The sequence below is a fragment of the Balaenoptera acutorostrata genome, chromosome 3 (assembly GCF_949987535.1).
Source record: "Balaenoptera acutorostrata chromosome 3, mBalAcu1.1, whole genome shotgun sequence".
In the NCBI taxonomy this organism is placed as follows: Eukaryota; Metazoa; Chordata; class Mammalia; order Artiodactyla; family Balaenopteridae; genus Balaenoptera; species Balaenoptera acutorostrata.
The window spans coordinates 140,117,931-140,131,890 of NC_080066.1; the positions used below are offsets into that span (position 1 = coordinate 140,117,931).

At 30.7% G+C, this 13,960-nt stretch overlaps 1 protein-coding gene across 1 annotated transcript in view; it reads right to left on the bottom strand.

Annotated features, from left to right (window-relative positions):
* Positions 1 to 13,960, bottom strand: part of C3H14orf39 (chromosome 3 C14orf39 homolog) — a 50,592-nt gene that overhangs the window by 10,925 nt on the left and 25,707 nt on the right. Inside the window, exons 8-16 of the mRNA XM_007192950.2 lie at positions 13,424 to 13,515; positions 11,846 to 11,979; positions 10,993 to 11,069; positions 7,211 to 7,296; positions 7,062 to 7,120; positions 4,263 to 4,324; positions 3,035 to 3,207; positions 1,634 to 1,639; positions 1,204 to 1,342 (exon numbers count right to left, since the gene is read on the bottom strand). Coding sequence (XP_007193012.1) covers positions 1,204 to 1,342; positions 1,634 to 1,639; positions 3,035 to 3,207; positions 4,263 to 4,324; positions 7,062 to 7,120; positions 7,211 to 7,296; positions 10,993 to 11,069; positions 11,846 to 11,979; positions 13,424 to 13,515 — 828 coding nt within the window. The remainder of the gene's footprint in view (positions 1 to 1,203; positions 1,343 to 1,633; positions 1,640 to 3,034; positions 3,208 to 4,262; positions 4,325 to 7,061; positions 7,121 to 7,210; positions 7,297 to 10,992; positions 11,070 to 11,845; positions 11,980 to 13,423; positions 13,516 to 13,960) is intronic.

Below are 13,960 nucleotides of genomic sequence, written 5' to 3' on the forward strand. Positions count from 1 at the left end.
AAGAAACCTTAAACAAAACGAAAAGACAACCTACAGACTGGGAGAAAATATTTGCAAATGATGTGACCAACAGGGCTTAATTTCCAAAACATAGAAACAGCTCATACAACTCAACAACAACAACAAAACAAACAACCCAATCAAAAAATGGGCAGAAGAACTAAACAGACATTCCTCCAAAGAAGACATACAGATGGCCAATAGGCACACGAAAAGATGCTTAATATCGCTAATTATTAGAGAAATGCAAATCAAAAGTACAATGAGATACCACCTCACACCAGTCAGAGTGGCCATAATTAAAAAGTTTACAAATAACAAATGTTGGAGAGGATGTGAAGAAAAGGGAACCCTCCTACACTGTTGGTGGGAATGTAAATTGGTGCAGCCACAATGGAAAACAGTATGGAGGTTCCTCAAAAAACTAAAAATAGAGTTGTCATATGATCCAGCAGTCCCAGTCCTGAACATATATCCAGACAAAATTATAATTCTAAAAAATGCATACACCCCTGTGTTCACAGCAGCACTACTTATAATAGCCAAGACGTGGAAACAACCTAAATGTCTATGGACAGATGAATGGATAAAGAAGATGTGGCATATATATATACAATGGAATATTACTCAGTCATTAAAAAGAATGAAATGATGCCATGTTGCAGCAACATGGATGAACCTAGAAATTATCATACTAAGTGAACTAAGTCAGAAAGAGAAATACAAATACCATATGATATCACTTACATGTGGAATCTAAAATATGACACAAGTCAACATATCTACAAAACAAAAACAGACTCACAGATATAGAGAACGGACTTGTGGTTGCCAAGGAGGGGTAAGGGGAGGGAAGAATTGGGAGTCTAGGATTAGCAAAGGCAGACTTTGTATATAGGATGGATAAACAACAAGTTCTGACTGTACAGCACAGGGAACTATATTCAGTATCCTGTGGCGAACCATAATGGAAAAGAATATGAAAAAGAATATATATATATATAACTGACTCACTTTGCTGTACAGCAGAAATGAACACAACATTGTGCATCAACTATACATCAATAAAATTTTTTTAAAAAATAAAATAAATTGCCTCTGTTTTGTACTGTGCTCTAAGGAAGTTTAGTATTAAAGAATTAAACTTTTTGAGGTTTCAGTGTACAATTTTTTTAGAAATAAAACTTTAGCTTCTCATATTACCTGATGTGATGAGATTTCTGAATCAAATACAGAAGAATCAAATAAATTCAATCCAGGAGATCTAGAAGTATAACTCATAAAAAAAGAAAATCCAGGGGATTCCTTTTGTGTTTGACATTCCGTAGCTGTATTTCTATTTCTGATACAGAGAAATAAGAAATCATCAAAATGTTAAATACATATTATTAAATATTGCAGACTGGTAAGCACCATAGGCAATGGCATAGAGGTAAGAATTAGCATAGCAGGAAAAGGGAGGAAGTAGTTATTGAAGTGACAAACCTATGGAGAAAAAAACAAACCTATGGTTTTGGGTGGAGAATAATATTAACTAAAGTAGAATAATCAATTATGAAATGATAATAAAGAATTCCTACTAAGAATATACTGTCAGGCTCTATTCTATGTATTTTCATCATCATTAATTTACTTATTCCTCACAATAACCCTATGAGATAGCTACCATTATTATCACCTCCATTTCAGAGAAGAGGATTTTGAAGCATAGGAAGATTAAATGATTTGCTCAAAAGAATGTAAGTGCCAGAGTTGGGATTTGAATGTAGCAACAACGATTCAAAATCTAAGCTCTTAAGCCTGATGCTATACTGTCCCCAAGATCTTGAAAGCAGTCACAAAATTTTAGTCTTAATGAGAAGCCAGTCATGACAGATTGTTTCATAAGGAAGTTAAGTTATAAAATGATTTGGGAAAAATAATTAGACAAGACAGTATATAACACAGTGGTTAAAAGCATGAATTCTGGAGGCAGAACTGCCTGGGTTTAAATCTCAACTCTGTCACCGATGAGTTGTATCACCTGTGATTCTGTTTCCTCTTCTATAAAATAAGGATAATAATGTACTTACATCTCATAAAGCCGTTGTGAACATGAAAGGAGCAATATTTATTAAATGCTTACACATAGTGCTATTAAGTGCGTGTTAAATAATAGAAGTCTGAAGATACTTCTATAACTCTCTCCATGACCATTAATGAGTCACTTTACAGACTGGTTTTCTCACCCATAAAGAGAGGTTTTAGTATACGAATGCCACATCCTTCTACAGTTCTCAGATTTGATGATAAGTTCCACTTTGAACATGCTGTGTTTGAGTCAACAGCATGACATTCATATATAAAAATCTTAGTAGCAATTTAAAAAACAGAGTAGAACACAGGTGAGAGATTCCTGATGAAGTGAAATCTGTTTGACATATATTTTAGAAGAATCTCAGGGTTCAGATTTAAGAAAAGATTGAACTAAACAGAGAGCTTGAATGCAGAACTATTTTCTTGGCTGTAAACTACAAATCTGTATTTTCCAAAGTTAAATAATGATGTTAGAGATATTTATGCCTACCAAGGTTACTTAAAAGAACGGTAACTCTTGTTTTAGACACTATAACATTAAGGAAAAATGACTGCTGGAACATTATTCAATGTCCACAACTTACCAAATGTGATAGTAACTTTTTAGTTTGACATTTAAAATTTTTCCATACATTTTTAATTCTTCTGAAAATCTTACATCTTATACTATTGAACTTGATAAGTACTCAGGATCTAGTCCACCTTCAGCTAAATGTTTCAGGGAAAATGGGGAAGAGGATCTAAGAAACAAGATGGCAGAATGTTTATAACTGTTCCAACAGAGTGATAGGTACATGAGAGTTCATTATACTACTCTCTCTCTCCTTTGTATATTTGAAATATTCCATAATAAAAACTTTTAAAAGTTACAGGTATTAGGCATTTTACTATTCCTATCAATTACTTATATAACTCAATATGTAGACACTTTCATTATAATTACTAATTAAAATCTTACATTTCAAATGAGGGGGTTTTAGGTAATTTCTCCACAGAGTCAGGTGTTCTCACAGCTTCAGGAGTCCTTAAAAATAAAGGAATTTCAGGAGTTTGTGGAAAAATCTCAGCCCTTTCTTCTACTTCATCACTATTACTTTCTATTGGCTTTCCCAAATGTTTGGCATATGTAACCTGCAAATTCAAAGTAACAGAAAACTATAAAAATGAATGTTATTGTATTAATAAACTCACATATGTATAAATATGAGGTTAAAAACATCATATTAACATATGATGTTATCATTTCATAGACAAAATAAGTAAAATAAGAATAATTGGTGAAAGTGATACCAAAATATATCTGTTTAAAAAACAGGAAAATAATTATTTTTAATTTTCCAATTTTTCTTTTCTTCCCAGGTCTTTCTCACCTACCCCTACCTGAAAAAGTAACTCATAACCAGGACACACTCAGATTGATGAAGAAAAATGGTTAGGAATGATTTTTCTTTTAAAATTTCCACATCATGCTCTGGGTCAAGATTTGTATATGATAACCCCTTGAAAGAAAAGAGCAATCTTGCTCTCACTGGTTATGTTCTTTGCACTTTTTGCCCTAATAAATTCATTATACTACTTTCCCTGCAAAGATTGAGAACTTGAATACTAATTTTCCTTTATATCATTTTGTAGGCTAGGAATATGATTTCCCAAATGTTTGTTACCAAATCCCATTACAGAAACAGTTTGGGTCCCTCCAGCAAAAAAATGAAAATGTGCTTTTTACCTGTATTTCTTTACAGCAGAATACTACTCTTGTTTCTCTTGTCTTATCCCTTAGTAGTTACGGTACATTGCCTACACCTATCATCGTTAAAGCTTTCCACTATTAAAAAATATTTTGAAGATACTTTTGTGGTAGCCTGGGCAAATAATTCAATCTTATCAAACAAAATTGTTTCCTTCAGTTATGATTTAGTTGTTGTGGTATCAATTATATGTAGTCAATTATTAATGACAATTTTTTGTGTAAATTTTCATGTAAACTTTTTGTGGCTTCGTTTTTAAATCTATAACTCCTCCAAGGGATAGAATCTGTAACATCACAGCAACTTGATTATCAAACTAATAAGATCTAGACCTCACATAAATAATTTTCATTATATCAAATTGAAATTAAAATGGAAACAGAATATTTTTAATTGTAATATTTTGCTTAGAAATTAGAAACCAAACATTTGACTTACTTGTGAAGTACATTTTGATTCTCTCAATTGTTTTACTGTCCCTTTATCTCCACACTCAGCATCTGTTTGTTATATGAGAACAAAATATTTTTTGTTTGTAATTTAATTGTAAATAAAACATATTAGCCAAACCATATGAAATTGCCAATATTTAACTATTCTGGGTCTATAAAAATGGAAATTTTAGATAGTTCAACCCAATACATAAAGATAAGACAATAAAACCTATAGGAACAGTTTAACGAACAAAATTATAAAGAGAACACCCCATGTAACCACCACCTAGGTAAAGAAATAGAACATTATGAGTTCTCCATAAGGCCCCATATTCCACTTATCTTCCTTCTCATCGGTAAACACTATCCTGACTTCTGTAATAATCAATACCCTGATTTGCTTTATACAGTTTTATCACCTAAGCAATATAGTTTTTTTTCCTGTTTTAAAATATGATGAAATAATAATACATTTGTCATGCTTTTTTTTTGTTTAGTATACACTTATGAGATTTGTATGTATTGTTGTATAGAGACATAGTTTGCTTCCTTTTACGGATGTAAAGTATTCCATTGTACAAACACAACACAATATATCTATCTATCCATTCTACTGCAAATGGACATTTGGGGTGTTTCTGCTTTGAGGCTATTACAAACAATGTTGTTAACATTCTTCTACATATATACTAGTATATATGTACTTGTATTTCTCTAGGTATATACCTAGGTGTGGAATTACAAAATATAGGGTAGTGTATCTTTCATTTTACCAGATGTTAAACTATCTTCCAAACTTTAGTTTTGAAACTATTCAACAATTTTTGTTGTGGCAGCTAGCCATCCTAGGCTACCCTAGGAAATCATTAGATTTCACCAGACAAAATTACTAGTTCCAAGTATAATTTAGTTATATGACAATATATTTCATTTATAAATGATAGTCCCTACCAATAGTTATGAGAGTTCTAACTGTCCTACATTCTCATCAACATCTAGTATTGTCAGACTTCCGCATTTTGCTCATCTGATGGGTGTATAATATCTCATTGTGGGTTTATTTTTCAGTTTCCTGATTTGTTGAACATCTTTTCATATATTTATCGGCCACAAAAGTTTCTCTATTTGAAGTGCCTATTCGTTTATTTTGCACATATTTCTAATTGGGTTGTCCGTATTTTTATTCTTGGTTTGTAGAAGTTTTTTATACATTTTTAGAAACTAGTCCTTTGACAGTTTTATGTATTGGAAATATATTCTCTTGCCTCCCGTTCTTTTCATAGTGTCTTTTGATGAACAGAAATTCTTAATTTTAATATAGCCAAATTTATCAATTTTTCTTTTACGATTGGGCTTTTTAATTCTTTTTAAGAAATTCTTTCCTATCTTGAATAAATGTTTCCCTATTTGGTCATCTGAATGCTTTATAGTTTTGTCTCTTGAGTTCAGTCACACTACTATTTTCACCACATATTAACTTCTTCAAAAGATAGGGTTGGAGACTGTGGAAGAGAGTCTTTTCTTCTTCCAAGATAATTATATGCCTTCTTGGGTGTGAAGCCTCACCATACATGCTCAATGGCAGCTAGGACTATGCCAGATACATGCATTTCCCCATATATCTGTATTAGGGGGTATATTGCTCCTAGAGATTATCTGTTCCTCCCTTGTCTAACACTCTGTCAGCTTAGCATATATAGAGGATTATAAACAGGTGAAATATATCACCTGGGCAGATAAGATATAATTCTTTTTTCCAGAAGAAAGCAGGAAGAATATCCATCTGCATTAAATAAGCATATTGTCTTGGTTGAATCCTATATTGAGAGTGAGAGGAATAGACTCATAGTATATTATATGACCATTCTGAATGTGCATATATTTGCAGAATTTTATACTGCCAGAATGAGCCATTTTTTTAATTTCAAAATAAGTCAGTAATCCACATGCTATAGACAAGAAGAGGTAAAGACTTTTATATAGCCTAATGAATGGAATAATTACTATTCGTTATTGGGCTACCAAAAAAATATATATATATACATATATATCTATGTGTCTCTATGATATATATTTTATATATACATATACATACATGTATACATATACATACACATATATACATAGAGAGAGAATGAGTCTCTGTCTCTCAAGGGTGCATCAAAGTTCCAACAGCTAGTTGATTCTAGGATAATAAACTCATACATATATATTCTGTGACCTTTCTATGATTTTATTCAAAGAAAATAATCCAAGATAATAAAATATTTATATAAAAGAATATAGTAGCATTATTTATAACAGCAAAAAACCTGGAAATAACAAAATATTCACTGTGAAAGAATGGCTAAATAAATTACAGCATACCGATGCAAAGACCTATTATAAGTCATCACAAATAAAATCTATTTAATGGCATGGAAAAATATCCTCAACAGTACATCAAGTGGAAAGAAAAGGATACAAAATAATATACATAGTATGCTTCAAATTCGGAGGAATAAACTAAAAGAACAAAACACAGATATGCATAGAAAAAATATAAGAATATACAACAGTATTATGTAGTGTCAGTTTTATCTGGGTGGTCGTATTTTTGTTTCTTTTATATTTTTCTCCATTTTTCAAATTTTCTACAATAAAATGTATTTGTTTTATATTTAAGAAAAATGTATTTAAAAACTAGGCATGGATGGTCAGTTAACCAGAGATGCAACCAATACAAATAATTTATTTGACTAGTATAAAAACCTGATATAACATGTTACTCCCATTTCTTAGGAAAAATATAAACAGCAAATACCTGTATCTCCCTTTTCCAACCATTGATTGCAACTTGATTGTTTCTGTGGAGTTAACAATCTAAAATACAATAAACAAAATTTTTATATTATTTACTGAGCTGATAAATTATTTCAGAAATTAAAGCATTTTCTTATTTTTAAAGGTTACCTGAACTGCATAAAATTTTGTGAACTTTTAAAAGCCGTAACATGTGAACACTTTGAACGGTTATTCACAGCAGAGTCATTCAATACCTGAACAAAAGAAATTAAGCATTAGAATTGACTACACAAAACAATAAAATGTTTTGCTTGCCATGGATAATCAGGGCTCTCCAAGAACACTGTCACCTTCCTCATCCTCACTGTTATTATCAACATCAACAACAACTACAAACAAAACATTAAATTAAATGAAACAACTACATACAAAACATTAAGTCAAACACTGGGAAACAAAATGGTTTAACTCTCAAGGAATTTAATGTTTTTGACAAGTATAATAACTATGCCTGAGGGTATTTCTTCATTTAAGGTAAACTTTAAAATTTTTCTTCCTTATTCATGATCAAGTGAATCTTACCATTTTCTCAACTAATAACCTGATGTCTGTGTCTCTCCATCCCCTATAATCTCACAAATTGACTGTAGGAAAGGAAAACAGTAGGTTAAAAGATTAAAGCCTGAAACTTTCTTTTTAAAATATGTATGATATGTATGACAAAGCTAATATTTCATTTTTAACTTTAATTAAATTTAATACTAATATTTAAATCACTACTTTACTAATGTTTGTATTGTCTGTTTCAAGTCTTTCATTCTCCCTGAGTCACTCATTTTGAAGAGTCACTGATTTTTCTTATTTGACCTGAAATTAAAATACCTTTAATAGGAAAGTTTATCCATTTATATTTGTTATAACAGCCACTGGTCTTAATTCTGTCATCTTATGTGCCTTTAGATCATAAGAAAAAGACCTTGTCCCTCAAAGAACACTTGGCCCTTAAAGAACAAGTGTTGTTACAGTTTTGATGTATGTTTTAAAAAATATACATGCTTGTATATTCCTCCTGGTACAAGTGTTTCAAGTAATTGTTTAGAGTAGGTGCCAAGAAGTGAAATTGCTGAGTATGTGCGTTTTTATTTTTAATGAGTACTGTGAACCAGTCCCCTAAAGCAGTTGTCCCAAATTATACTCCCACTGTTGTTGACTTCACTAGACATTATAAAATGTTTTAATGTCTGCAAATCTGACAGGTGAAACCAGGTATCTCATTGGTTTAATTTGCATTTCCCTGTTCTCCTGAGGTCAGGCATCTTGTTATGTTTAGTGACCCTTAGTCTTTCCTTTTATGTAAGCTGACTTATCTTTTGAGCATTTTTATAGTTTTTTAAATTAATTTTTAAGAATTATTATGTATTTCTTTGTATATTATACATTCCAGATACCAATCCCCTAAGTGACAATTCTGTCACTCTTTTAACTCTGTTAGTGTCTTTCACCATACAAAAGCTTTTTTATTTTGATATACTCCATTGATCAATTTGTCTTTTATTGTACCACACTGTTATAATAACTGAACTTTGATAATGTTTAAAAATGTTTGGGGATGATGAAAATGTTCTGAAATTAGACAGTGATGATGGTTATGCTATCTTGTGAACATACTAAAAACCACTAAATTGTACACTTTAAAACAATCAATTTTATATGTGAATTATATCTCAGTAACGAAAGTTTAAAAATAAACATTTTAATATCTGGTAGTAAGAGTCTCCCTAACATTCTTTTAAAAATATTTATTTAAAATCATTTATTAATCTATTAATGTAGGAAATCATATTGTTAGATTTTTCTTAATGCTAAACAATCGTATTCTTTGGGAAAACCAAGGTTAGTCATAATATATTACTCTTTCAATGTTACATTGCAAAATTTGGTTTGCTAATAACTTATTTAGGATTTTTACATCTATGTTCATTCTTGAGACTACGTACCATAATTTCTCTTTTCTTTCACTATCCTTGTCCTTGCTATCTAATGGATTATTCATTTATAATTTGTTGGATAGTTTCCAACTCTTTTTATACTCTGGAATTGTTTGTATAAAAAGATTATTTAATCCAATGGTTCTCAACTGGGGGCAATTTTGCCTCTTAGGAGACATTTGGCAATGGAGATATTTTTGATTGTCATAATTTGGGGATGAGGTGCTATTGGACTCTAGTGGGTCACAAGATGACCCCACAACAAAGAATTATCTGACCCAAAATGTCAAAGTGCCACTATTGAGAAACTCTGATCTAATCCTTAAAGGTTTGGTAGAATTCACCTGAAAAATTGAGTCTGGCGTGTTCTGAAGGGCATGTGTGGTAGAGGGAAAAGGGAGGGAAATAAGGGAGAAAAGAGGGAAATAGGTATTTATATACATTTCAGTTTCACTTACATCTGTTTCTTCTAGGTTATTGATCTATTCATGTTTCTCTTTTTCAGTCTATTTAGCAATTTATATTGTGCTAAAAAACTGTCCATCTTACCTAAATTTTCAAATTTATGGGTATATAGTTTTATAGTATCCTTTTAGGACTTAGAAAAGATTTCTTACATAAGTGTAGAGATATGCACTTTTCCCCCCTTTTATTCTTTTCTTTTGTTGGGGGGGTATTCTCTTTTTTCTCTACACTTGCTGAAACTTATTAGCTTTGGCTATATTAATTAACCCACCTTTTAAATTTCATTAATTTCTACTTTCTTTGCATTTATTATTTTATTTCTGTATTTTGAGTTAAGCTTTTCATACTTTGAGTGCAACTTTTTATACTTAAAGTTCAGCTAATTTTAATCTTTCTTATTTTCTAGTATGTTTGTTTTCAAATATAAATGTCTCTCTGAGGACCAATTTGGCTACATTTCACAGGTTTGGGTTTATAGTATTCTTTTGAATAGTTTTTAAATTCTATTTTGATTTCTTCTATAACCCAAAAGTAATTTCAAAGTATGTGAATTTCTTTTTTCTCAGCCAAATAGTTTTTTGAGGAGAGGGCTATCTTTTTGTTTAACTTGTATTTTTGTATGCTGTGGTTAGTGAAGATAGCAGCTTTTTAGAATTGGTTGAGATATCCTTTTTGTTCTAGTAAATAGTCAATTTTGGTGAATACTGCAAACAAAATTTAACTGAATTCTGTGTATGTTGGGTACAAAGTTTGCTAATTGTGCTACTCAGGTCCTCTACATCCTTACTTATTTTTCATCTATTTGATTCGTTCTTATGACAGAAACTGCCAGTTTTCTATCCTATCCAAAATCTACATTTCCTTTGTGTTCTGATTTAAAAAGCAAACAAACAAAAAAGCCCATCATATTTCTCAACCTTTCTGCAGATGGAGGTAGCCATGTTACAAACTTCTGGCCAATGAAACATTAACATAAATTGTTTAAGGAGCTTCCATAAAAGATCCCTAAAATGAGGCTGACTCAACTAGCCTTTCTCCCCTTCTTCTTTCCCGCCTAGAAGGAAGATATGATGGCAAATTGTAATGGTTAGCTTCTGACCATGAAATAACCTTGAGGTGAAAGCCTAGCATTAAGGGTAACAGGGAAAGAAAACACCAATGGAGCTTGAGAAATGATGACATTGTGGAGATGGTGCCACAATTTCCCTCTTCAATACAATTCCTTTAGAAATGTCTTACCGTTTTTGGTCTACTGGGTATAGAGACTGGTATTTTCAAATATCTTTTATTTTTAGAACTAAGGGAGAAGGCTACAGTATATGCTCAGGCTGCCATATTGAAACTCTTTTAAGTCTTTTAGATCCTGAGATTGTACTAATGGCTACTTTAATATATTTATAACACACACACACACACACACATGTCCTAAATGCAATACATTCACTATCTCATTTAATGCAAGCATTTAATTTGTACTATTAAAAAAGAAATACCTACCTGAATATCACTTTCTTTTTGTCTGAAGTCAATATTGGCAAGTTTTGACTGCTTCACAGAACTTTCTTCTTTTTTATCTAGGTTATTAAATGGTACAACTTCAAATCAATTCCAGAAATAGAATCAAATGGCATGCCCAATATTTAACCTAACCTTGTAATTTTAAAAAATCAAGTTACATTAATATTTAATTTAAATTAAAATAAAGAATTATGAATCACTACATATTCTTAATTCCTCTATAATAGCTATTACAATAACCATGAATGTAAAATGAAAAACAGCTGACAAAAATAAATTAATTAAATTAAATTTAAAAAAACAGCTGACAAAACTACATCTTTATAATGGGACTACATCTTTATAATGGGGAACCAAAGAACAAAGAGTGGTGATATTAATGATTGGGGGACTAAAACAGCCAATGCAGTTAACCTAATACATTGTAGTTAATCTATCCATTGAATGAAACATTCAAATATCTCAGTGACTAAGTCATAAATATCATTATCACAAGTCTGCCACCCACTTTAATCATACATACCGATAATACAACCTCTCAAATGAAAAATATATAATTATTCATCCTCCCCTGACAGCTGGAAACCAGACTGAAACACTTTTTAAAAAAATATCGTATAAGTGATTTCTTTCTCAAAGAGAAAAATGTTGTGTATAGAATGCACATCTTGTTTGCTCTCAGAAAAAATCAAAGTGGCACTTTACTGAGTCTATAGGTATCCAGTATTGTTTGCTCTTGCTTACACCAAATGATAACTAAAGTTGCTCCTATTTCTTCTTTTATGTGTTTTCAAAGAAAACTAAGTTTTTGAATAATAAACAGATACTGTACCTTTAACTCTTGGTTCTGAAGGATGCATCTTTATTGGTTTGACTAATTTCTGAGATTCATATGGAAGAAATAATTGACTGTTTTGAGGGGTTTTATTCAACGTAAGTACATGCTGTTCATCTTTTTCAAAAATTCTAAAGAGTGAATTATAAATATTAGCTAAGTAAAAAATTAATATATCTTAAAGCTAGAAGAGATATTTAGATATTATATAGTTAAAACTCCTCAATTTGCAGATAATGAAAAGAAGTTCCAGAGAATTTAACAAATCCGCCCAATATTATTAAATTACTTACTAGTGTCACAACTAAAACACACTTTTCCTGATTAAGTCCAGGGCTCTTCTCAATGTACCACACTCTCATTTTTAAAACATAATCATTTTAACAGACTTTCTAAACCTGTGAAAAACATTTTAAACCAAAACTGTATTTGCAAATAGCATGCTTTAGATTTTGAAGTACTACTTCAAACTTTAAAAAGATTTATTCAGAAAAAAATCAACTAGCATGAACACAGACATCATTAAAGCAATATTACAATCATAAATGGATCTTTTAAGTATTTTACTGGAAGAATAATTTCACTGAATTTTTCCTAAATTAGAGAAATAATATATATTATTGATAGTTAAATAATCATTTAAATACTGGTATTATTTGATAATAACTATCAAAATATAAGTAAAAATAACTAAATAGTTATATGTTTCTCTCAACAGAGAATTTTTATATTAAAAAGTTATCAATAAAGTGAAATTCTGTACATTTACTTATTTTTCTTATCAATGTCATTATAAAATTAAAGACACATTACCATGGATGTGAGACGTGGGAGTGGGGAAATCAATAAAAATAACAGATCCAAGGAAATAGGATAAGGGAAATTAACTTGGGAGAAGAGTGTGTTGAAAAATCAGATTAAGAGCAATATAGCCTGAGAAGAAGAATTTAAGATTTTAAAAGGGTATAGGCAGAAAGAGAAAAAGAAAATTTATCAAAAACAGCAACAGTAATACATCTATTTTTCTGTCACACAGTAACAGACAAAATCAATCTTTTCTTTTTAAGTGCCTCCACCACTGATGTCTATTTTATCACCATTAGGATGAAAGACAAGCAAACATACGATGCCACAGATTCAGTAACATTTTGATTCCTCTTCACTCTCTGTGGCAAAGGAGAACTGGTCAAGCTGGTGACAGGATGATAAAAAGGCAAATACATTGCTGTTCCCATCATTTTTCCTCTTGTTTTACTCCTTTTGGTGACCCATAATGGAAAACTGGATGAAATGTACAACTGACAGGTTACAGAACAGCAAATGGGCTGCTGCTACCCTATTTCTCTCTACACATTATCCTTTACCTTACTAAATAATAAGCAAATTTGAATATTAGTCCATAATATTTAAAGGTAGAAATTAATATTTTTCATAAGAAATGAATAGAAAACAGCCTGCACAATAAATGTTTATAGATACTATGTAAATATTAGTGGCTTGGGCTAGAATATGTAATCAAATTTTAAATGCAGAATATCTGTTCACATAAAATCCCATTTTAAAGTTTACTTATACCTTTCTTTCGATTCCTTTCTCTTTTCTATATTTTTATTTTTTTCTTCCAGAGTTTCTGAAAGATTCTTCATTTCATAAAGTCTTGCAATCTGCTAAAAGGAAAAATGATAAAGCAAAACAAAATAATTACCTGCAAAGCATTAAGGAACATATGGTTTATCCTAACTAATGAATATGATTTTTTTCTACATAATCACAAGACATATTTTTGGTAGTATTAGCAATCTTTTAGTGAAAAGAGTCAAAATTAACAATAAATCATACTCCTTTTATTTTTCCTTATAACTCCATTAGCAAACCCATTAGATTTCAATGAACTTTCGACTTCTTTTTTAAAAAGGACAGTCAGAAGCAAAGTAGACATTGATTCCCTACATAGAGATGTAGTTACCATATATTTTAAAGAAAGTGGCATCCACTTTCTTCTCATTACTAAAATGGTATTAATACTATTTGGAACCTCATGCCTATGAACGATAAATATACCATCTTTACACAGTTTTCAGAAAATTTAGAAAATCAGCTATTCAACTTTTT